The sequence below is a fragment of the Heptranchias perlo genome, chromosome 11 (assembly GCF_035084215.1).
Source record: "Heptranchias perlo isolate sHepPer1 chromosome 11, sHepPer1.hap1, whole genome shotgun sequence".
Taxonomy (NCBI): Eukaryota; Metazoa; Chordata; class Chondrichthyes; order Hexanchiformes; family Hexanchidae; genus Heptranchias; species Heptranchias perlo.
The window spans coordinates 2,090,652-2,115,640 of NC_090335.1; the positions used below are offsets into that span (position 1 = coordinate 2,090,652).

At 58.8% G+C, this 24,989-nt stretch overlaps 1 protein-coding gene across 2 annotated transcripts in view; it reads right to left on the reverse strand.

Annotated features, from left to right (window-relative positions):
- ace2 (angiotensin I converting enzyme 2) overlaps positions 1-24,989 on the reverse strand; it is a 161,494-nt gene that overhangs the window by 17,364 nt on the left and 119,141 nt on the right. For both annotated transcript variants that reach the window (XM_067992425.1, XM_067992424.1), the window contains one exon: positions 6,735-6,835. In XM_067992425.1, the coding sequence (XP_067848526.1) occupies positions 6,735-6,835 (101 nt within the window). The remainder of the gene's footprint in view (positions 1-6,734; positions 6,836-24,989) is intronic.

Here is a 24,989-nt window from a genome sequence, read left to right on the forward strand (position 1 = left end):
AGTCTCGGCGCTGTGCGTTCCCTGAACCCGGGAGTCTTGGCGCTGTGCGTTCTCTGAACTCGGGAGTGTCGGCGCTGTGCGTTCCCTGAACTCGGGAGTGTCGGCGCTGTGCGTTCCCTGAACTCGGGAGTCTCGGCGCTGTGCGTTCCCTGAACCCGGGAGTCTCGGCGCTGTGCGTTCCCTGAACTCGGGAGTGTCGGCGCTATGCGTTCCCTGAACTCGGGAGTCTCGGCGCTGTGCATTCCCTGAACCCGGGAGTGTCGGCGCTGTGCGTTCTCTGAACTCGGGAGTGTCGGCGCTGTGCGTTCTCTGAACTCGGGAGTGTCGGCGCTGTGTGTCCCATGAACTCGGGAGTGTCGGCGCTGTGCGTTCCCTGAACTCGGGAGTGTCGGCGCTGTGCGTTCCCTGAACTCGGGAGTGTCGGCGCTGTGCGTTCCCTGAACTCGGGAGTGTCGGCGCTGTGCGTTCCCTGAACCCGGGAGTCTCGGCGCTGTGCGTTCCCTGAACTCGGGAGTGTCGGCGCTGTGCGTTCTCTGAACTCGGGAGTGTCGGCGCTGTGCGTTCCCTGAACTCGGGAGTGTCGGCGCTGTGCGTTCCCTGAACTTGGGAGTGTCGGCGCTGTGCGTTCCCTGAACTCGGGAGGCTCGGCGCTGTGCGTTCTCTGAACTCGGGAGTGTTAGCGCTGTGCGTTCCCTGAACTCGGGAGTGTCGGCGCTGTGCGTTCCCTGAACTCGGGAGTGTCGGCGCTGTGCGTTCCCTGAACTTGGGAGTGTCGGCGCTGTGCGTTCCCTGAACTTGGGAGTGTCGGCGCTGTGCGTTCCCTGAACTCGGGAGTCTCGGCGCTGTGCGTTCCCTGAACTCGGGAGTGTCGGCGCTGTGCGTTCTCTGAACTCGGGAGTCTTGGCGCTGTGCGTTCTCTGAACTCGGGAGTGTCGGCGCTGTGCGTTCCCTGAACTCGGGAGTGTCGGCGCTGTGCATTCCCTGAACTCGGGAGTCTCGGCGCTGTGCGTTCCCTGAACTCGGGAGTCTCGGCGCTGTGCGTTCCCTGAACTCGGGAGTGTCGGCGCTGTGCGTTCCCTGAACTCGGGAGTGTCGGCGCTGTGCGTTCCCTGAACTCGGGAGTGTCGGCGCTGTGCGTTCTCTGAACTCGGGAGTGTCGGCGCTGTGCGTTCTCTGAACTCGGGAGTGTTGGTGCTGTGCGTTCTCTGAACTCGGGAGTGTCGGCGCTGTGCGTTCCCTGAACTCGGGAGTGTCGGCTCTGTGCGTTCCCTGAACTCGGGAGTCTCGGCGCTGTGCGTTCCCTGAACTCGGGAGTGTCGGCGCTGTGCGTTCCCTGAACTCGGGAGTGTCGGCTCTGTGCGTTCCCTGAACTCGGGAGTCTCGGCGCTGAGCGTTCCCTGAACTCGGGAGTGTCGGCGCTGTGCATTTTCTGAACTCGGGAGTGTCGGCGCTGTGCGTTCCCTGAACTCGGGAGTGTCAGCGCTGTGCGTTCTCTGAACTCGGGAGTGTCGGCGCTGTGTGTTCTCTGAACTCGGGAGTCTTGGCGCTGTGCGTTCCCTGAACTCGGGAGTGTCGGCGCTGTGCGTTCCCTGAACTCTGGAGTGTCGGCGCTGTGCGTTCTCTGAACTCGGGAGTGTCGGCGCTGTGCGTTCTCTGAACTCGGGAGTGTCGGCGCTGTGCGTTCCCTGAACTCGGGAGTCTCGGCGCTGTGCGTTCCCTGAACTCGGGAGTGTCGGCGCTGTGCGTTCTCTGAACTCGGGAGTCTCGGCGCTGTGCGTTCCCTGAACTCGGGAGTGTCGGCGCTGTGCGTTCCCTGAGCTCGGGAGTCTCGGCGCTGTGCGTTCCCTGAACTCGGGAGTCTCGGCGCTGTGCGTTCCCTGAACTCGGGAGTGTCGGCGCTGTGCGTTCCCTGAGCTCGGGAGTGTCGGCGCTGTGCGTTCCCTGAACTCGGGAGTGTCGGCGCTGTGCGTTCCCTGAACTCGGGAGTCTCGGCGCTGTGCGTCCCATGAACTCGGGAGTGTCGGCGCTGTGCGTCCCATGAACTCGGGAGTGTCGGCGCTGTGCGTCCCATGAACTCGGGAGTGTCGGCGCTGTGCGTTCCCTGAACTCGGGAGTGTCGGCTCTGTGCGTTCCCTGAACTCGGGAGTGTCGGCGCTGTGCGTTCTCTGAACTCGGGAGTGTCAGCGCTGTGCGTCCCATGAACTCGGGAGAGTTGGCGCTGTGCGTGCCCTGAGCTCGGGAATGATGGTGCTGTGCGTCCCCTGAACTCCGGAGTGTTAACACGGTCTGTTCTCTGAAATCAGTTGTGTTAGCACTGTACCTTGTCTGAACTCTGTAGCCTGCCTGACAATAACTGGATCAAATTACACATTCCAGAGAACTTGGTTGAGTAATCTCCTCCCACATTCTGTTGGTGACATTACAAGAATGTCCTATTTCCATTGTCAGTGCCATTTGGTGGAACCGCTATGGTCACTAATGGTGGCCCTAAACAGAGCCCTTTTCTTGCACCTTCTCCAGTTCCTCTATATCCTTTATATAATGTGGAACTGTTCACAATACTCTAAGTGCGGTCTAACCAAGGTTCTATACAAGTTTCTGCTTTTAAGTTCTATTTCTCTAGAAATGAACCCCAGTGCTTTATTTGCATTTTTATGGTCTTATTAACCTGAGTCACTACTTTTAATGATTTGTGTACCTGTACCCCCTCAAGATCCCTTCGCTGCTCTGCAACGATGGATTGTTGGTCATCACAGCACATTTGCTCATGTCTTATATCTATAGCGGAGTGAACACTCACTGTGTGTTTTGCCCTTTGTTTTTATTTGTAAGTATGTAGTGTGTAGCAGTTCCACCATCATGCAAATAAATGTGACATTAGTCGATCTCCTGTGGTGTTGAATGTGGGATTATTGCGCTAACTTTTCACCTGCAAGGCTTGATTGTCTTTTACAGTAATCGTACATTGTCTGTATTGTTGCCAGAAGTTTGGCAGACTCCTATAAAACACATTATTAGTACTGAGCATTCATGACATTGGCCAGGGAGGAAACCTTCTCTTCTCAATTTGACAGTGTGCAAAACATGAAAGGGGCTGATTAATATTCTTATGGGGGAGAGGGGATATTTTAGCTTTAGTATGAAAAAAATGCTAACATTTAGGATTAGAATATACCTGGAGCACAACCAAGAAGGCAGTCCCAGCCTCTGGAAATGTCCAGAGGGGGAATCCTCGAGTATGTTTGGAGTCTGGGCACAAAGCCACTCAGTGGCCAGACACTGTAATTACAGCATGACAAATTGACAGGCAAAATATACTCGAAACGTGGATGCAGCAAATGATATTGGTCCAAATTTGCTACAAAAAGTATGACGAAAACATGACAAGAGAAAGTCAAGTGGTACCGAAAGGAAGTGTACAAGACAATGGGCTGGGAATCGGTTGGCACACTATACCCGCTGTTACAATTGACTCAAGCAGCACGTAATATTGGTGCCGTCCGATCATTATCATGACCCAGCATTACCCACGATACTCATTGGTTGCTCACCTGTGGGGGGCCGGATTTTGGGTGGATCTCTGACACCACTTAAAGGCAGCCAGCACCTCTTAAAGGGGAGGTGCATTCTGGCTGCTGACACCAGGGAAGTAGAGATATGGCTGAGACAAGTTCTGAGAGCACACCAAGGTTCTCGGTTGTTGACCTGGAGGCCCTGGTCTGGGCAGTGGGCAGAAGATGGGGCATCATCTTCCCCACCAGGCATCAACTCCGCCACCAGCGGGAAGAGATTGCAGACAAGGTCAATGCCAGGAGCCTAGCACTTGGCTACAATGCCGGAAGAAGTTCAATGATCTCTCCTGAGTTGTTAAGGTATGATTCCTGCTCTCTTACTCTGCTTACACCTTGACCACCTCTACCCTCACTACTCACAATACTCCGCTCCCCCGCTCCCTTCACCCTCCTACAATCACTGCACCACACTTCACTCCACCTCCTCCTTATAGTCACACTCACCACTATCACAGCCTTCACTTTTCCACATCTTATATCTGACACACTACACACCAGCTATTCAACTGTCACAGGCACATTCGCTACTACTCACAACACTGTCACTAACACACTCCCTCCTTCCTTGCAGGAGATGGTCGCGCACAACACGCAGCAGGAGGTTGACACCAGGAGGCCGAGCCCACCTGCCACCCTCTCCCCCCTTGAAGATAATGTGCTGGGCATCACGGGCCGGGGGGGGGAGTCGATGCCGTGGCGACCGGCAGCGCTGGAGGAGACGTTGCGCAGGGTTTCTTCACACCTTATCCTCTTTTCCCATCTTACTTCTATCTCACATTCTGCAGGACAAACGGGAGATGCTTTCACCTGCCGTTTCTCTCTCTCTCTCTCCCTTCACACCACAAGCTACCCCTGGTCTCTTTCATTTCAGGTGATGAAGATGTGGAAGTCCCTTTGCCACTTGAGGAAGAGGAGACCAGCCTTCCTGAAGATGCACCGTCACTCGATCTGACCCCCACAAGCACCAGCTCAGAGACTGGAACCACACTCACTTTGGTGGGGGAGGGGTCTTCACATGGCCAATCATCGGGCACAAGTGGGCAGGAGCCAGGGCAGGGGATGGACACCATAGGTGCCAATTCGCCGAAGGGCGAGATCACAAACCAGCACAGCTGGCGAGGACTCAGAAACTGACTTCAAAGGACCCAGACTACAGACGGAGGCTGATGGGCAGACAACGGGAAATACAAGGTGCAGAGATCGAGGAGCCAGCTCCAACTTGTGTCAAGGATTCACACAGAGCATGGAGACCATTCTATCCAACATGGACCGTGTGGTCAGCTCTATCAACACCACAGCGGTGCCCACCCCATCCTGCTCTCCTGATAACTCACACTGCTGCCATGGAAGCTCAGGCAGCTGCCACCTTGGCTCTGGGGCCAGTGTTGACAGAGGTTTCCAGAGGTTTCCAGAGCGTCACCTCACTCCTGCACTCTGTTCTCGTGCAGAGCAGTAGGAGTGTTAAGGCACAGTCCTAGGAGAGTGGCCTTGGGTCCATGGGAGAGGCACCTGCTGTCCTCTCAGGATGACAGAGATGCCTGGTCCACTCACTCTGCCAGTGCTCGAGTGCCACACAGCCAGCCAGGCCAAACTGCCCGGCCGAGATGCTGAAGTCTGTAGCCAGGACCTCAAGGCCCAGAGCTGCTCGATGTCTCTCAACAGCCAACTACAGTGTTGTCAATGGAAGCTCAGCAGCCTCCACCCCCAAAGCTGTAGTCTCTGGTGAAACACTTTGTAGGAGCACTCGGATTGGTTAACAAGCCCACAAGACAGGCACTAAAGGGTTGAATAAGGGTGATTCGCAATTATTTCTGTTAAAGACATTGTTCCTCATTGAAGTGAATGAAGGAGAAATGCTCCCTGAAGACCTGCTGTGGGTCCTCCTCCTCTTCCTCCTCCTCTTCCTCCTCCTCTTCCTCCTCCTCTTCCTCCTCCTCTTCTGCCTCCCTCTTACAGCAGCTTCTCCTGCTCTGTGGTGTCTTCCTTGCTGCTGCCCCTCCAACTCCAAAGGGAGACCTACCTGACTTCACCTGACTGCACTCAAACTACCCTGGCCCAGGCTCGATGGGCTGGATGGCCTACTTCTGTGCCATAACCATTCTGTGATTCTATCTGTGAGGCAGCCAAAAAAAGTGGAACACCACCACAATCTCGCTCTGTAGACACGGTGAACAATCCAGAGTGATAAAACACACCAAAAAATGCTCGGGTGGTTAACCAGCAGCCTGAAATAAGAAACCAACAACTAACCAGTAAGTTCAGTATGATCCCATTAACTAGCGCTGGTCAGAGGTCCCTCCTGCTGGTTAGTGTCACGTGTTTCTGGGTGAGTTCAGCACGTAGCAAGTCATGCGCTGGGACATTCAAAAATATAAAATAGGTCTTGCAAGAAGCACAGGGCCTTAATTTGAATAAATGATTCCCCCTTTCAATGTTCCCACCACGTGCTCCTGACGCCAACACATCCACCTTATCCAATATGGCGGGCAGCGCACCTCTGGCTGGAAATGTGCGTGCTTCCTGCCCGTCATATTGGGACTTTAATAGGCCAGATTGCACCCGCAAAATGGGTGCTGCATGGCAGCATTACTAGGTTATAGACTTTAAATAAGTTACAGGTATATTTATAGTTAAATAGGAAACTTAGGGCAGTTTGAGAAGCAAAGAAGTAGAACTGGCTGAAGCATAAGAGTTCTTGGCAATACAAGCTGGGGAGCAAAACCGAGACACTGCAGTGCCACCACTGGCGGGAGAGTGTAATCACAGTGTGACATGTTTACATAGGTAGATTCTATTAGAAAGGTGAACCTAGAGATTTAGAATGGAAAAACTTGACACAAAAGTGAGCCAAAACATAAAAATAGGAAGCAATATTTTTGTAGACAGGAAGTGCAGGCAGGTGTAAGATTTTTAAGCTGTAGTGACAAGTATGATTACACCAATCACACGCTACTTCCATTTAAAACAGGATGACAATGTCCTTTTACGTGTATCTCCTCGGCAGTTGAAAGGATTATCAATCCATCCTATTGATATGCTGCATTACTTGGACTAACACCACTATCATGGCAATGAATATCACACTGATACTACATTTACATCCCAGCAGTCTACGCTGTAACAAAGATTGATTTGAAGAGACAGTCAAGCAGAATCACTTACACAAAGTTGATAGGCTGCTTTTTATATTCTTCCCAGTATCTTCTCAGGGAAAAGGCTACTGCTGATTGGAAAAAATATTTTTCACTCGCATCCCATTTGTACTGAAAGCAAATAACAATCCATTCAGTTAGTATTCATTCTCACAGGCGATCATTCTTTCAATAAATTATTATTGAAACCACACATGTCAGATACAGCCCAATATAATAAACTCTTTGAAAGTGACTTTTACAGAAATAAATAAATATGCGTTGACCAGTCTAATTACTTTTGCCACCTAAATGCCTGAATTTTACAATATAACATTAGTGCTTATGCAATAACTTGTCCATAAAATCATAAATCTAATAAGTATATGTCAGAATAGTAAGAAAGCTAGTGATAAAGTTAGTGTACAGGAATGTTGTTTCTGTTTACATGTATTCAATGGAGACAGCATTTTGACTCAAGGGTTCAAACAAGAGATAAGAACACTACACTCAGCCAAATGTGTAATCAGGAGTCAGCACTGAGTCAGAAGATCGTGGGTTCATCGTCCCACTCCAGAGACTCGAGCCCAGAAACCAGGCAACAGTCCCAGTGCGATACTGTTGGACAGTGCCATCTTTCTTCCTCCAAGCCCATGGTACTATTGTAAAGAAGAGCAGGAGAGTTCTCCCCAGTGTCCTGACCAACATCACTAAAACAGATTATCTGGTCATTATCAAATTCTTGTTTGTGGGACCTTGCTGTGCACAAATTGGCTGCTGTATTTCCTACATCACAACAGTGACTACACTTCATTGGTTGTAAAGTGTTTTGGGACATCCTGAGGTCTTGAAAGGTGCTACATAAATGCAAATCTTTCTTTTCTGTCATATGCACTGCCCTATTGTTCCTAATCTACATTAGTGGCATGTATTCAGACACCCATTGCAAACTGGTTAATTCTGCACATGATGCTAAATTAAGAGGTGTGCTCTCAAGTTGGAGAGAGAAGCCAATGACCTAAGAACAAAACTGGATAAAATCTGTAAACAGATGAAGCAGCAGCAGATGAAATTTAATAGAGACTGAGAAATTTAATAGAGACATTAGAAGGACAAAAGGGCATCATACCAATACTAAGGACAGTGGAGAAATAACGACAGATAAAATTGAAAGAGATCTGCGAGTGAGAGCAGACTCAACACTTAGCGGGGAAGCTTTCAATTTGCGAACAAAATGGGCGCAAAGTGGGGGACATTCGGTGATGAGATTTAAATTTAATGGGTGTGTTGTCAGCTCGAATTGCGCTGGTAATTGGACACCTCACTCATTTTCAAGTTTTTTCAGTGATGTGAAGAGTCAGAGGACTGTTATAGGCTGTACTGGGCCATTGAAGGGTCAAGGACAGGTTACAGAGGTCTCACAGGCATGGCGGAAATATTAAATGATTACTTTGCAACGGTCTCCCGGTCTTCAGTCTCGAAGGTGATGCTCGACTGTTAGAATTTAATGATGATGGCAATAGTAAAACTAGTAATATTAACATAGATGAACATATTGTTTTAGGTACAATTAAGAACCTGAAAATAGATGGAGCAGCCGGGCTGGATGATATCCTGCCGAGGGTCCTCAGGGAGATGGGACATCTGCTGTGTGAGCCCCTTGCCTGTATTTTTAATAGCTCACTGCACTCTGGGACGGTTCCCATAGACTGGGAGGTTAATGTAGTCTCTATCTTTAAAAAAGGAGGCAAGACGGACCCAGGTAACTATAGGCCTATCAGGGCGTGAGTGATCTCCTGGACTAGTTTCGATCGCCTGGGGGAGGCGAGGATCAGAGAGGAATTTCCCATTTTTTCCCTCAAATTAGCCTGGGTTTTTATCTGTTTTTTTGCCTCTCCCAGGAGATCACCTGGTTTTGGGTGGGGTGTTGTGAAGGGATCACAGTTATGTGGGACAGGCTGGATGGACCACTGGGTCTTTTCCTTGCCATCATTGTCTGCATGTCTCTATGTCCCTATATCCCTATATCCATACATTCCGATGTCCCCATGTCCCGATGTTCGTATGTTTGTGTGTTCTTATGTTTAAATGTTTGTATGTTCCTATGATCATATGTTCGTATGTTCTTGGAGGCTTGACAGAGGGAGTAAGGAGAAGGAAGAATATGCCATTTCCATCAGATGGTGGAAACATTCCCCACCTCAATGCCACAGAAGGATAATGAATGCCAGAAATTGAGCCCCTCGACCTGCTGCACTTAGAAGACCAGCCTAAAGTTACATGTGAAGAATATTTTCCCAACGTAAGGAGGGGGCAGCAGCCAGCTCCACGGGGTAAGTGGCTCTTTGAGAACTCCTTGTGGGCCAAGAGAAGCAGGAGCACCCCCCAGCCCCAATCACTGCCCACAGCCTCTCTCCCCGCCCAGGGCATGATGTCCAGTGTCCCCAGTACTGCCCATCATGGGACTCCTCCTCCCTCAGTACTCCCAATCAGAGACCTCCTCCTCCCTCAGTACTCCCGATCACAGGCCTCCTCCTCCCTCAGTACTCCCCATCACAGGCCTCTTCCTCCCCCAGTACTGCCCATCACAGACCTCCTCCTCCCCCAACACTCCCGATCACAGGCCTCCTCCTCCCCCAGTACTCCCCATCACAGACCTCCCACTCGCCCAGTACTCCCCATCACAGACCTCCTCCTCCCCCAGTACTCCCCATCCCAGACCTCCTCCTCCCCCAGTCCTCCCCATCACAGACCTCCTCCTCCCCCAGTACTCCCCATCACAGACCTCCTCCTCCCCCAGTACTCCCGATCACAGGCCTCCTCCTCCCCCAGTACTCCCCATCACAGACCTCCCACTCGCCCAGTACTCCCCATCACAGACCTCCTCCTCCCCCAGTACTCCCCATCACAGACCTCCTCCTCCCCCAGTCCTCCCCATCACAGACCTCCTCCTCCCCCAGTACTCCCCATCACAGGCCTCCTCCTCCCCCAGTACTCCCCATCACAGACCTCCTCCTCCCCCAGTACTCCCCATCACAGACCTCCTCCTCCCCCAGTACTCCCCATCACAGACCTCCTCCTCCCCCAGTATTCCCCATCACAGACCTCCTCCTCCCCCAGTACTCCCCATCACAGACCTCCTCCTCCCCCAGTCCTCCCCATCACAGACCTCCTCCTCCCCCAGTACTCCCCATCAAAGGCCTCCTCCTCCCCCAGTACTCCCCATCCCAGACCTCCTCCTCCCCCAGTACTCCCCATCACAGACCTCCTCCTCCCCCAGTACTCCCCATCAAAGGCCTCCTCCTCCCCCAGTATTCCCCATCACAGACCTCCTCCTCCCCCAGTATTCCCCATCACAGACCTCCTCCTCCCCCAGTACTCCCCATCACAGACCTCCTCCTCCCCCAGTACTCCCCATCACAGGCCTCCTCCTCCCCCAGTACTCCCCATCACAGACCTCCTCCTCCCCCAGTACTCCCCATCACAGACCTCCTCCTCCCCCAGTACTCCCCATCAAAGGCCTCCTCCTCCCCCAGTACTCCCCATCACAGACCTCCTCCTCCCCCAGTATTCCCCATCACAGACCTCCTCCTCCCCCAGTCCTCCCCATCACAGACCTCCTCCTCCCCCAGTCCTCCCCATCACAGACCTCCTCCTCCCCCAGTCCTCCCCATCACAGACCTCCTCCTCCCCCAGTACTCCCCATCAAAGGCCTCCTCCTCCCCCAGTACTCCCCATCACAGACCTCCTCCTCCCCCAGTATTCCCCATCACAGACCTCCTCCTCCCCCAGTACTCCCCATCACAGGCCTCCTCCTCCCCCAGTACTCCCCATCACAGACCTCCTCCTCCCCCAGTCCTCCCCATCACAGACCTCCTCCTCCCCCAGTACTCCCCATCAAAGGCCTCCTCCTCCCCCAGTACTCCCCATCACAGACCTCCTCCTCCCCCAGTATTCCCCATCACAGACCTCCTCCTCCCCCAGTACTCCCCATCACAGGCCTCCTCCTCCCCCAGTACTCCCCATCACAGACCTCCTCCTCCCCCAGTACTCCCCATCACAGACCTCCTCCTCCCCCAGTACTCCCGATCACAGACCTCCTCCTCCCCCAGTACTCCCCATCACAGACCTCCTCCTCCCCCAGTACTCCCCATCACAGACCTCCTCCTCCCCCAGTACTCCCCATCACAGACCTCCTCCTCCCCCAGTACTCCCCATCAAAGGCCTCCTCCTCCCCCAGTACTCCCCATCCCAGACCTCCTCCTCCCCCAGTACTCCCCATCACAGACCTCCTCCTCCCCCAGTACTCCCCATCACAGACCTCCTCCTCCCCCAGTACTCCCCATCACAGGCCTCCTCCTCCCTCAGTACTCCCCATCACAGACCTCCTCCTCCCCCAGTACTCCCCATCACAGACCTCCTCCTCCCCCAGTACTCCCCATCACAGGCCTCCTCCTCCCCCAGTGCTCCCCATCACAGGCCTCCTCCTCCCCCAGTACTCCCCATCACAGGCCTCCTCCTCCCCCAGTACTCCCCATCACAGACCTCCTCCTCCCCCAGTACTCCCCATCACAGGCCTCCTCCTCCCCCAGTGCTCCCCATCACAGACCTCCTCCTCCCCCAGTACTCCCCATCACAGACCTCCTCCTCCCCCGTTACTCCCCATCACAGACCTCCTCCTCCCCCAGTACTCCCCATCAAAGGCCTCCTCCTCCCCCAGTACTCCCCATCACAGGCCTCCTCCTCCCCCAGTACTCCCCATCACAGGCCTCCTCCTCCCCCGTTACTCCCCATCACAGACCTCCTCCTCCCCCAATACTCCCCATCGTGGGCCTCCTCCTCCCCCAGTCCTCCCCATCACAGACCTCCTCCTCCCCCAGTACTCCCCATCACAGACCTCCTCCTCCCCCAGTACTCCTCATCACAGACCTCCTCCTCCCCCAGTACTCCCCATTACAGGCCTCCTCCTCCCCCGTTACTCCCCATCACAGGCCTCCTCCTCCCTCAGTACTCCCCATCACAGGCCTCCTCCTCCCCCAGTACTCCCCATCAAAGGCCTCCTCCTCCCCCAGTACTCCCCATCACAGGCCTCCTCCTCCCCCAGTACTCCCCATCGTGCGCCTCCTCCTCCCCCAGTACTCCCCATCGTGGGCCTCCTCCTCCCCCAATACTCCCCATCGTGGGCCTCCTCCTCCCCCAGTACTCCCCATCACAGGCCTCCTCCTCCCCCGTTACTCCCCATCACAGACCTCCTCCTCCCCCAGTACTCCCCATCACAGACCTCCTCCTCCCCCGTTACTCCCCATCACAGGCCTCCTCCTCCCCCAGTACTCCCCATCACAGACCTCCTCCTCCCCCAGTACTCCCCATCACAGGCCTCCTCCTCCCCCAGTACTCCCCATCACAGGCCTCCTCCTCCCCCAGTACTCCCCATCACAGGCCTCCTCCTCCCCCAGTACTCCCCATCGTGGGCCTCCTCCTCCCCCAATACTCCCCATCACAGGCCTCCTCCTCCCCCAGTACTCCCCATCACAGGCCTCCTCCTCCCCCAATACTCCCCATCACAGGCCTCCTCCTCCCCCAGTACTCCCCATCACAGGCCTCCTCCTCCCCCAGTACTCCCCATCACAGACCTCCTCCTCCCCCAGTACTCCCCATCACAGGCCTCCTCCTCCCCCAGTACTCCCCATCACAGGCCTCCTCCTCCCCCAGTACTCCCCATCGTGGGCCTCCTCCTCCCCCAGTACTCCCCATCACAGGCCTCCTCCTCCCCCAGTACTCCTCATCGTGGGCCTCCTCCTCCCCCAGTATTCCCCATCACAGGCCTCCTCCTCCCCCAGTACTCCCCATCAAAGGCCTCCTCCTCCCCCAGTACTCCCCATCACAGACCTCCTCCTCCCCCAGTACTCCCCATCACAGACCTCCTCCTCCCCCAGTACTCCTCATCGTGGGCCTCCTCCTCCCCCAGTACTCCCCATCACAGGCCTCCTCCTCCCCCAGTACTCCTCATCGTGGGCCTCCTCCTCCCCCAGTACTCCCCATCACAGGCCTCCTCCTCCCCCAGTATTCCCCATCACAGGCCTCCTCCTCCCCCAGTACTCCCCATCAAAGGCCTCCTCCTCCCCCAGTACTCCCCATCACAGACCTCCTCCTCCCTCAGTACTCCCCATCACAGACCTCCTCCTCCCCCAGTACTCCCCATCACAGACCTCCTCCTCCCCCAGTACTCCCCATCAAAGGCCTCCTCCTCCCCCAGTACTCCCCATCACAGACCTCCTCCTCCCCCAGTGCTCCCCATCGTGGGCCTCCTCCTCCCCCAATACTCCCCATCACAGGCCTCCTCCTCCCCCAGTACTCCCCATCACAGACCTCCTCCTCCCCCAGTGCTCCCCATCGTGGGCCTCCTCCTCCCCCAATACTCCCCATCACAGACCTCCTCCTCCCCCAGTACTCCCCATCACAGACCTCCTCCTCCCCCAGTACTCCCCATCACAGACCTCCTCCTCCCCCAGTACTCCCCATCGTGGGCCTCCTCCTCCCCCAGTACGCCCCATCGTGGGCCTCCTCCTCCCCCAGTACGCCCCATCGTGGGCCTCCTCCTCGCCCAGTACTCCCCATCACAGACCTCCTCCTCCCCCAGTACTCCCCATCACAGACCTCCTCCTCCCCCAGTACTCCCCATCACAGGCCTCCTCCTCCCCCAGTACTCCCCATCACAGGCCTCCTCCTCCCCCAGTACTCCCCATCACAGACCTCCTCCTCCCCCAGTACTCCCCATCATAGACCTCCCACTCCCCCAGTACTCCCCATCACAGACCTCCTCCTCCCCCAGTACTCCCCATCACAGGCCTCCTCCTCCCCCAGTACTCCCCATCACAGACCTCCTCCTCCCCCAGTACTCCCCATCATAGACCTCCCACTCCCCCAGTACTCCCCATCACAGACCTCCTCCTCCCCCAGTACTCCCCATCACAGACCTCCTCCTCCCCCAGTACTCCCCATCACAGACCTCCTCCTCCCCCAGTACTCCCCATCACAGGCCTCCTCCTCCCCCAGTACTCCCCATCACAGGCCTCCTCCTCCCCCAGTACTCCCCATCACAGACCTCCTCCTCCCCCAGTACTCCCCATCATAGACCTCCCACTCCCCCAGTACTCCCCATCACAGACCTCCTCCTCCCCCAGTACTCCCCATCACAGGCCTCCTCCTCCCCCAGTACTCCCCATCACAGACCTCCTCCTCCCCCAGTACTCCCCATCATAGACCTCCCACTCCCCCAGTACTCCCCATCACAGACCTCCTCCTCCCCCAGTACTCCCCATCACAGACCTCCTCCTCCCCCAGTACTCCCCATCACAGACCTCCTCCTCCCCCAGTACTCCCCATCGTGGGCCTCCTCCTCCCCCAGTACTCCCCATCACAGACCTCCCACTCCCCCAGTACTCCCCATCACAGACCTCCTCCTCCCCCAGTACTCCCCATCACAGACCTCCCACTCCCCCAGTACTCCCCATCACAGACCTCCTCCTCCCCCAGTACTCCCCATCACAGACCTCCTCCTCCCCCGTTACTCCCCATCACAGACCTCCCACTCCCCCAGTACTCCCCATCACAGACCTCCTCCTCCCCCGTTACTCCCCATCACAGGCCTCCTCCTCCCCCAGTACTCCCCATCACAGGCCTCCTCCTCCCCCAGTACTCCCCATCACAGGCCTCCTCCTCCCCCAGTACTCCCCATCGTGGGCCTCCTCCTCCCCCAATACTCCCCATCACAGGCCTCCTCCTCCCCCAGTACTCCCCATCACAGGCCTCCTCCTCCCCCAATACTCCCCATCACAGGCCTCCTCCTCCCCCAGTACTCCCCATCACAGGCCTCCTCCTCCCCCAGTACTCCCCATCACAGACCTCCTCCTCCCCCAGTACTCCCCATCACAGGCCTCCTCCTCCCCCAGTACTCCCCATCGTGGGCCTCCTCCTCCCCCAGTACTCCCCATCACAGGCCTCCTCCTCCCCCAGTACTCCTCATCGTGGGCCTCCTCCTCCCCCAGTATTCCCCATCACAGGCCTCCTCCTCCCCCAGTACTCCCCATCAAAGGCCTCCTCCTCCCCCAGTACTCCCCATCACAGACCTCCTCCTCCCCCAGTACTCCCCATCACAGACCTCCTCCTCCCCCAGTACTCCTCATCGTGGGCCTCCTCCTCCCCCAGTACTCCCCATCACAGGCCTCCTCCTCCCCCAGTACTCCTCATCGTGGGCCTCCTCCTCCCCCAGTACTCCCCATCACAGGCCTCCTCCTCCCCCAGTATTCCCCATCACAGGCCTCCTCCTCCCCCAGTACTCCCCATCAAAGGCCTCCTCCTCCCCCAGTACTCCCCATCACAGACCTCCTCCTCCCTCAGTACTCCCCATCACAGACCTCCTCCTCCCCCAGTACTCCCCATCACAGACCTCCTCCTCCCCCAGTACTCCCCATCAAAGGCCTCCTCCTCCCCCAGTACTCCCCATCACAGACCTCCTCCTCCCCCAGTGCTCCCCATCGTGGGCCTCCTCCTCCCCCAATACTCCCCATCACAGGCCTCCTCCTCCCCCAGTACTCCCCATCACAGACCTCCTCCTCCCCCAGTGCTCCCCATCGTGGGCCTCCTCCTCCCCCAATACTCCCCATCACAGACCTCCTCCTCCCCCAGTACTCCCCATCACAGACCTCCTCCTCCCCCAGTACTCCCCATCACAGACCTCCTCCTCCCCCAGTACTCCCCATCACAGACCTCCTCCTCCCACAGTACTCCCCATCACAGACCTCCTCCTCCCCCAGTACTCCCCATCACAGACCTCCTCCTCCCCCAGTACTCCCCATCGTGGGCCTCCTCCTCCCCCAGTACGCCCCATCGTGGGCCTCCTCCTCCCCCAGTACGCCCCATCGTGGGCCTCCTCCTCGCCCAGTACTCCCCATCACAGACCTCCTCCTCCCCCAGTACTCCCCATCACAGACCTCCTCCTCCCCCAGTACTCCCCATCACAGACCTCCTCCTCCCCCAGTACTCCCCATCACAGGCCTCCTCCTCCCCCAGTACTCCCCATCACAGGCCTCCTCCTCCCCCAGTACTCCCCATCACAGACCTCCTCCTCCCCCAGTACTCCCCATCATAGACCTCCCACTCCCCCAGTACTCCCCATCACAGACCTCCTCCTCCCCCAGTACTCCCCATCACAGGCCTCCTCCTCCCCCAGTACTCCCCATCACAGACCTCCTCCTCCCCCAGTACTCCCCATCATAGACCTCCCACTCCCCCAGTACTCCCCATCACAGACCTCCTCCTCCCCCAGTACTCCCCATCACAGACCTCCTCCTCCCCCAGTACTCCCCATCACAGACCTCCTCCTCCCCCAGTACTCCCCATCGTGGGCCTCCTCCTCCCCCAGTACTCCCCATCACAGACCTCCCACTCCCCCAGTACTCCCCATCACAGACCTCCTCCTCCCCCAGTACTCCCCATCACAGACCTCCCACTCCCCCAGTACTCCCCATCACAGACCTCCTCCTCCCCCAGTACTCCCCATCACAGACCTCCTCCTCCCCCGTTACTCCCCATCACAGACCTCCCACTCCCCCAGTACTCCCCATCACAGACCTCCTCCTCCCCCGTTACTCCCCATCACAGACCTCCTCCTCCCCCAGTACGCCCCATCGTGGGCCTCCTCCTCCCCCAGTACGCCCCATCACAGACCTCCTCCTCCCCCAGTACTCCCCATCACAGACCTCCCACTCCCCCAGTACTCCCCATCACAGACCTCCTCCTCCCCCAGTACTCCCCATCACAGACCTCCTCCTCCCCCAGTACTCCCCATCGTGGGCCTCCTCCTCCCCCAGTACGCCCCATCGTGGGCCTCCTCCTCCCCCAGTACTCCCCATCACAGAACTCCTCCTCCACCAGTACTCCCCATCACAGACCTCCTCCTCCCCCAGTACTCCCCATCACAGACCTCCTCCTCCCCCAGTACTCCCCATCACAGACCTCCTCCTCCCCCAGACCTCCCCATCACAGGCCTCCTCCTCCCCCAGTACTCCCCATCACAGACCTCCTCCTCCCCCAGTACTCCCCATCACAGACCTCCCACTCCCCCAGTACTCCCCATCACAGACCTCCCACTCCCCCAGTACTCCCCATCACAGACCTCCTCCTCCCCCAGTACTCCCCATCACAGACCTCCTCCTCCCCCAGTACTCCCCATCACAGACCTCCTCCTCCCCCAGTACTCCCCATCACAGACCTCCTCCTCCCCCAGTACTCCCCATCACAGACCTCCTCCTCCCCCAGTACTCCCCATCACAGACCTCCTCCTCCCCCAGTACTCCCCATCACAGGCCTCCTCCTCCCCCAGTCCTCCCCATCACAGACCTCCTCCTCCCCCAGTACTCCCCATCACAGGCCTCCTCCTCCCCCAGTACTCCCCATCACAGACCTCCTCCTCCCCCAGTACTCCCCATCACAGACCACCTCCTCCCCCAGTACTCCCCATCACAGACCTCCTCCTCCCCCAGTACTCCCCATCACAGACCTCCTCCTCCCCCAGTACTCCCCATCACAGGCCTCCTCCTCCCCCAGTACTCCCCATCACAGACCTCCTCCTCCCCCAGTACTCCCCATCACAGACCTCCTCCCCCAGTACTCCCCATCACAGACCTCCTCCTCCCCCAGTACGCCCCATCACAGACCTCCTCCTCCCCCAGTACTCCCCATCAAAGGCCTCCTCCTCCCTCAGTACTCCCCATCACAGACCTCCTCCTCCCCCAATACTCCCCATCGTGGGCCTCCTCCTCCCCCAGTACTCCCCATCACAGACCTCCTCCTCCCCCAGTACTCCCCATCACAGGCCTCCTCCTCCCCCAGTACTCCCCATCACAGACCTCCTCCTCCCCCAGTACTCCCCATCAAAGGCCTCCTCCTCCCTCAGTACTCCCCATCACAGACCTCCTCCTCCCCCAGTACTCCCCATCACAGACCTCCTCCTCCCCCAGTACTCCCCATCAAAGGCCTCCTCCGCCCCCAGTACTCCCCATCACAGAACTCCTCCTCCCCCAGTACTCCCCATCACAGACCTCCTCCTCCCCCAGTACTCCCCATCACAGACCTCCTCCTCCCCCAGTCCTCCCCATCACAGACCTCCTCCTCCCCCAGTCCTCCCCATCACAGGCCTCCTCCTCCCCCAGTACTCCCCATCACAGGCCTCCTCCTCCCCCAGTACTCCCCATCACAGACCTCCTCCTCCCCCAGTCCTCCCCATCACAGGCCTCCTCCTCCCCCAGTCCTCCCCATCACAGACCTCCTCCTCCCCCAGTCCTCCCCATCACAGGCCTCCTCCTCCCCCAGTACTCCCCATCACAGACCTCCTCCTCCCCCAGTACTCCCCATCACAGACCTCCTCCTCCCCCAGTACTCCTCATCACAGACCTCCTCCTCCCCCAGTACTCCCCATCACAGAACTCCTCCTCCCCCAGTCCTCCCCATCACAGACCTCCTCCTCCCCCAGTACTCCCCATCAAAGGCCTCCTCCTCCCCCAGTACTCCCCATCACAGACCTCCTCCTCCCCCAGTACTCCCCATCACAGACCTCCTCCTCCCCCAGTACTCCTCATCACAGACCTCCTCCTCCCCCAGTACTCCCCATCACAGAACTCCTCCTCCCCCAGTCCTCCCCATCACAGACCTCCTCCTCCCCCAGTACTCCCCATCACAGACCTCCTCCTCCCCCAGTACTCCCCATCACAGACCTCCTCCTCCCCCAGTCCTCCCCATCACAGGCCTCCTCCTCCCCCAGTCCTCCCCATCACAGGCCTCCTCCTCCCCCGTTACTCCCCATCACAGACCTCCTCCTCCCTCAGTACTCCCCATCACAGACCTCCTCCTCCCCCAGTCCTCCCCATCACAGACCTCCTCCTCCCCCAGTACTCCCCATCACAGACCTCCTCCTCCCCCAGTACTCCCCATCACAGACCTCCTCCTCCCCCAGTACTCCCCATCACAGACCTCCTCCTCCCCCAGTACTCCCCATCACAGACCTCCTCCTCCCCCAGTACTCCCCATCACAGGCCTCCTCCTCCCCCAGTCCTCCCCATCACAGGCCTCCTCCTCCCCCGTTACTCCCCATCACAGACCTCCTCCTCCCTCAGTACTCCCCATCACAGACCTCCTCCTCCCCCAGTACTCCCCATCACAGACCTCCCACTCCCCCAGTACTCCCCATCACAGACCTCCTCCTCCCCCGTTACTCCCCATCACAGACCTCCTCCTCCCCCAGTACTCCCCATCACAGACCTCCTCCTCCCTCAGTACTCCCCATCACAGACCTCCTCCTCCCCCAGTCCTCCCCATCACAGGCCTGCTCCTCCCCCAGTACTCCCCATCACAGACCTCCCACTCCCCCAGTACTCCCCATCACAGACCTCCTCCTCCCCCGTTACTCCCCATCACAGACCTCCTCCTCCCCCAGTACTCCCCATCACAGACCTCCTCCTCCCCCAGTACTCCCCATCACAGACCTCTTCCTCCCCCAGTACTCCCCATCACAGACCTCCTCCTCCCCCAGTACTCCCCATCACAGACCTCCTCCTCCCCCAGTACTCCCCATCACAGGCCTCCTCCTCCCCCAGTCCTCCCCATCACAGGCCTCCTCCTCCCCCAGTACTCCCCATCACAGGCCTCCTCCTCCCCCAGTACTCCCCATCACAGACCTCCTCCTCCCCCAGTACTCCCCATCACAGGCCTCCTCCTCCCTCAGTACTCCCCATCACAGACCTCCTCCTCCCCCAGTACTCCCCATCACAGACCTCCTCCCCCAGTACTCCCCATCACAGACCTCCTCCTCCCCCAGTCCTCCCCATCACAGGCCTCCTCCTCCCCCGTTACTCCCCATCACAGACCTCCTCCTCCCCCAGTACTCCCCATCACAGACCTCCTCCTCCCCCAGTACTCCCCATCACAGACCTCCTCCTCCCCCAGTACTCCCCATCACAGACCTCCTCTTCCCCCGGCACTCCCCATCACAGACCTCCTCCTCCCTCAGTACTCCCCATCGTGGGCCTCCTCCTCCCCCAGTACTCCCCATCACAGACCTCCTCCTCCCCCAGTACTGCCCATCACAGACCTCCTCCTCCCCCAGTACTCCCCATCAAAGGCCTCCTCCTCCCCCAGTCCTCCCCATCACAGACCTCCTCCTCCCACAATACTCCCCATCGTGGGCCTCCTCCTCCCCCAGTACTCCCCATCACAGACCTCCTCCTCCCCCAGTACTCCCCATCACAGACCTCCTCCTCCCCCAGTACTCCCCATCACAGACCTCCTCCTCCCACAATACTCCCCATCGTGGGCCTCCTCCTCCCCCAGTACTCCCCATCACAGGCCTCCTCCTCCCCCAGTACTCCCCATCACAGACCTCCTCCTCCCCCAGTACTCCCCATCACAGGCCTCCTCCTCCCCCAGTACTCCCCATCAAAGGCCTCCTCCTCCCTCAGTACTCCCCATCACAGGCCTCCTCCTCCCCCAGTACTCCCCATCAAAGGCCTCCTCCTCCCCCAGTACTCCCCATCACAGACCTCCTCCTCCCCCGTTACTCCCCATCACAGGCCTCCTCCTCCCCCAGTACTCCCCATCACAGACCTCCTCCTCCCCCAGTACTCCCCATCACAGACCTCCTCCTCCCCCAGTCCTCCCCATCACAGGCCTCCTCCTCCCCCGTTACTCCCCATCACAGACCTCCTCCTCCCCCAGTACTCCCCATCACAGACCTCCTCCTCCCCCAGTACTCCCCATCACAGACCTCCTCCTCCCCCAGTACTCCCCATCACAGACCTCCTCCTCCCCCAGTACTCCACATCACAGACCTCCTCCTCCCCCAGTACTCCCCATCGTGGGCCTCCTCCTCCCCCAGTACTCCCCATCACAGACCTCCTCCTCCCCCAGTACTCCCCATCACAGACCTCCTCCTCCCCCAGTACTCCCCATCACAGACCTCCTCCTCCCCCAGTACTCCCCATCGTGGGCCTCCTCCTCCCCCAGTACTCCCCATCACAGACCTCCTCCTCCCCCAGTACTCCCCATCACAGGCCTCCTCCTCCCCCAATACTCCCCATCACAGGCCTCCTCCTCCCCCAGTACTCCCCATCACAGACCTCCTCCTCCCCCAGTGCTCCCCATCACAGACCTCCTCCTCCCCCAATACTCCCCATCACAGACCTCCTCCTCCCCCAGTACTCCCCATCACAGACCTCCTCCTCCCCCAGTACTCCCCATCACAGACCTCCTCCTCCCCCAGTACTCCCCATCACAGACCTCCTCCTCCCCCAGTACTCCCCATCACAGACCTCCCACTCCCCCAGTACTCCCCATCACAGGCCTCCTCCTCCCCCAGTACTCCCCATCCCAGACCTCCTCCTCCCCCAGTACTCCCCATCAAAGGCCTCCTCCTCCCCCAGTACTCCCCATCACAGGCCTCCTCCTCCCCCAGTACTCCCCATCACAGGCCTCCTCCTCCCCCGTTACTCCCCATCACAGGCCTCCTCCTCCCCCGTTACTCCCCATCACAGACCTCCTCCTCCCCCAATACTCCCCATCGTGGGCCTCCTCCTCCCCCAGTACTCCCCATCACAGACCTCCTCCTCCCCCAGTACTCCCGATCACAGGCCTCCTCCTCCCCCAGTCCTCCCCATCACAGACCTCCTCCTCCCCCAGTACTCCCCATCACAGACCTCCTCCTCCCCCAGTACTCCCCATCACAGACCTCCTCCTCCCCCAGTACTCCCCATCACAGACCTCCTCCTCCCCCAGTACTCCCCATCACAGGCCTCCTCCTCCCCCAGTACTCCCCATCACAGGCCTCCTCCTCCCCCAGTACTCCCCATCCCAGACCTCCTCCTCCCCCAGTACTCCCCATCAAAGGCCTCCTCCTCCCCCAGTACTCCCCATCACAGACCTCCTCCTCCCCCAGTACTCCCCATCAGAGACCTCCTCCTCCCCCAGTACTCCCCATCACAGGCCTCCTCCTCCCCCAGTAGTCCCCATCACAGACCTCCTCCTCCCCCAGTACTCCCCATCACAGACCTCCTCCTCCCCCAGTACTCCCCATCACAGGCCTCCTCCTCCCCCAGTACTCCCCATCACAGGCCTCCTCCTCCCCCAGTACTCCCCATCCCAGACCTCCTCCTCCCCCAGTACTCCCCATCAAAGGCCTCCTCCTCCCCCAGTACTCCCCATCACAGACCTCCTCCTCCCCCAGTACTCCCCATCAGAGACCTCCTCCTCCCCCAGTACTCCCCATCACAGGCCTCCTCCTCCCCCAGTACTCCCCATCACAGACCTCCTCCTCCCCCAGTACTCCCCATCACAGACCTCCTCCTCCCCCAGTACTCCCCATCACAGACCTCCTCCCCCAGTACTCCCCATCACAGACCTCCTCCTCCCCCAGTACTCCCCATCACAGGCCTCCTCCTCCCCCAGTACTCCCCATCACAGGCCTCCTCCTCCCCCAGTACTCCCCATCACAGACCTCCTCCTCCCCCAGTACTCCCCATCACAGACCTCCTCCTCCCTCAGTACTCCCCATCACAGACCTCCTCCTCCCCCAGTACTCCCCATCACAGACCTCCTCCTCCCCCAGTACTCCCCATCACAGGCCTCCTCCTCCCCCAGTACTCCCCATCACAGACCTCCTCCTCCCCCAGTACTCCCCATCACAGGCCTCCTCCTCCCCCAGTACTCCCCATCACAGACCTCCTCCTCCCCCAGTACTCCCCATCAAAGGCCTCCTCCTCCCCCAGTACTCCCCATCACAGACCTCCTCCTCCCCCAGTACTCCCCATCACAGACCTCCCACTCCCCCAGTACTCCCCATCACAGACCTCCTCCTCCCCCGTTACTCCCCATCACAGACATCCTCCTCCCCCAGTACTCCCCATCACAGACCTCCTCCTCCCCCAGTACTCCCCATCAAAGGCCTCCTCCTCCCCCAGTACTCCCCATCACAGACCTCCTCCTCCCCCAGTACTCCCCATCACAGACCTCCCACTCCCCCAGTACTCCCCATCACAGACCTCCTCCTCCCCCAGTACTCCCCATCACAGACCTCCTCCTCCCCCAGTACTCCCCATTACAGGCCTCCTCCTCCCCCGTTACTCCCCATCACAGGCCTCCTCCTCCCTCAGTACTCCCCATCACAGGCCTCCTCTTCCCCCAGTACTCCCCATCACAGGCCTCCTCCTCCCCCAGTACTCCCCATCAAAGGCCTCCTCCTCCCCCAGTACTCCCCATCACAGGCCTCCTCCTCCCCCAGTACTCCCCATCGTGCGCCTCCTCCTCCCCCAGTACTCCCCATCGTGGGCCTCCTCCTCCCCCAATACTCCCCATCGTGGGCCTCCTCCTCCCCCAGTACTCCCCATCACAGACCTCCTCCTCCCCCAGTACTCCCCATCACAGACCTCCTCCCCCAGTACTCCCCATCACAGACCTCCTCCTCCCCCAGTACTCCCCATCAAAGGCCTCCTCCTCCCCCAGTACTCCCCATCAAAGGCCTCCTCCTCCCCCAGTACGCCCCATCACAGACCTCCTCCTCCCCCAGTACTCCCCATCAAAGGCCTCCTCCTCCCCCAGTACTCCCCATCACAGACCTCCTCCTCCCCCAGTCCTCCCCATCACAGACCTCCTCCTCCCCCAGTACTCCCCATCACAGGCCTCCTCCTCCCCCAGTACTCCCCATCACAGACCTCCTCCTCCCCCAGTCCTCCCCATCACAGACCTCCTCCTCCCCCAGTACTCCCCATCACAGGCCTCCTCCTCCCCCAGTACTCCCCATCACAGGCCTCCTCCTCCCCCAATACTCCCCATCACAGGCCTCCTCCTCCCCCAGTACTCCCCATCACAGACCTCCTCCTCCCCCAGTACTCCCCATCACAGACCTCCTCCTCCCCCAGTACTCCCCATCACAGGCCTCCTCCTCCCCCAGTACGCCCCATCGTGGGCCTCCTCCTCCCCCAGTACTCCCCATCACAGACCTCCTCCTCCCCCAGTACTCCCCATCACAGACCTCCTCCTCCACCAGTACTCCCCATCACAGACCTCCTCCTCCCCCAGTACTCCCCATCAAAGGCCTCCTCCTCCCCCAGTACTCCCCATCACAGACCTCCTCCTCCCCCAGTACTCCCCATCACAGGCCTCCTCCTCCCCCAGTACTCCCCATCAAAGGCCTCCTCCTCCCCCAGTACTCCCCATCAAAGGCCTCCTCCTCCCCCAGTACTCCCCATCACAGGCCTCCTCCTCCCCCAGTACTCCCCATCACAGACCTCCTCCTCCCCCAGTACTCCCCATCACAGACCTCCTCCTCCCCCAGTACTCCCCATCACAGACCTCCCACTCCCCCAGTACTCCCCATCACAGACCTCCCACTCGCCCAGTACTCCCCATCACAGACCTCCTCCTCCCCCAGTACTCCCCATCACAGGCCTCCTCCTCCCCCAGTACTCCCCATCACAGACCTCCTCCTCCCCCAGTACTCCCCATCACAGGCCTCCTCCTCCCCCAGTACTCCCCATCACAGACCTCCTCCTCCCCCAGTACTCCCCATCACAGACCTCCCACTCACCCAGTACTCCCCATCACAGACCTCCTCCTCCCCCAGTACTCCCCATCACAGACCTCCTCCTCCCCCAGTACTCCCCATCACAGACCTCCTCCTCCCCCAATACTCCCCATCGTGGGCCTCCTCCTCCCCCAGTACTCCCCATCACAGACCTCCTCCTCCCCCAGTACTCCCCATCAAAGGCCTCCTCCTCCCCCAGTACTCCCCATCACAGGCCTCCTCCTCCCCCAGTACTCCCCATCAAAGGCCTCCTCCTCCCTCAGTACTCCCCATCACAGACCTCCTCCTCCCCCAGTACTCCCCATCAAAGGCCTCCTCCTCCCTCAGTACTCCCCATCACAGACCTCCTCCTCCCCCAGTACTCCCCATCAAAGGCCTCCTCCTCCCTCAGTCCTCCCCATCACAGGCCTCCTCCTCCCCCAGTACTCCCCATCACAGACCTCCTCCTCCCCAGTACTCCCCATCACAGACCTCCTCCTCCCCCAGTACTCCCCATCACAGACCTCCTCCTCCCCCAGTACTCCCCATCAAAGGCCTCCTCCTCCCCCAGTACTCCCCATCACAGAACTCCTCCTCCCCCAGTACTCCCCATCACAGACCTCCTCCTCCCCCAGTACTCCCCATCAAAGGCCTCCTCCTCCCCCAATACTCCCCATC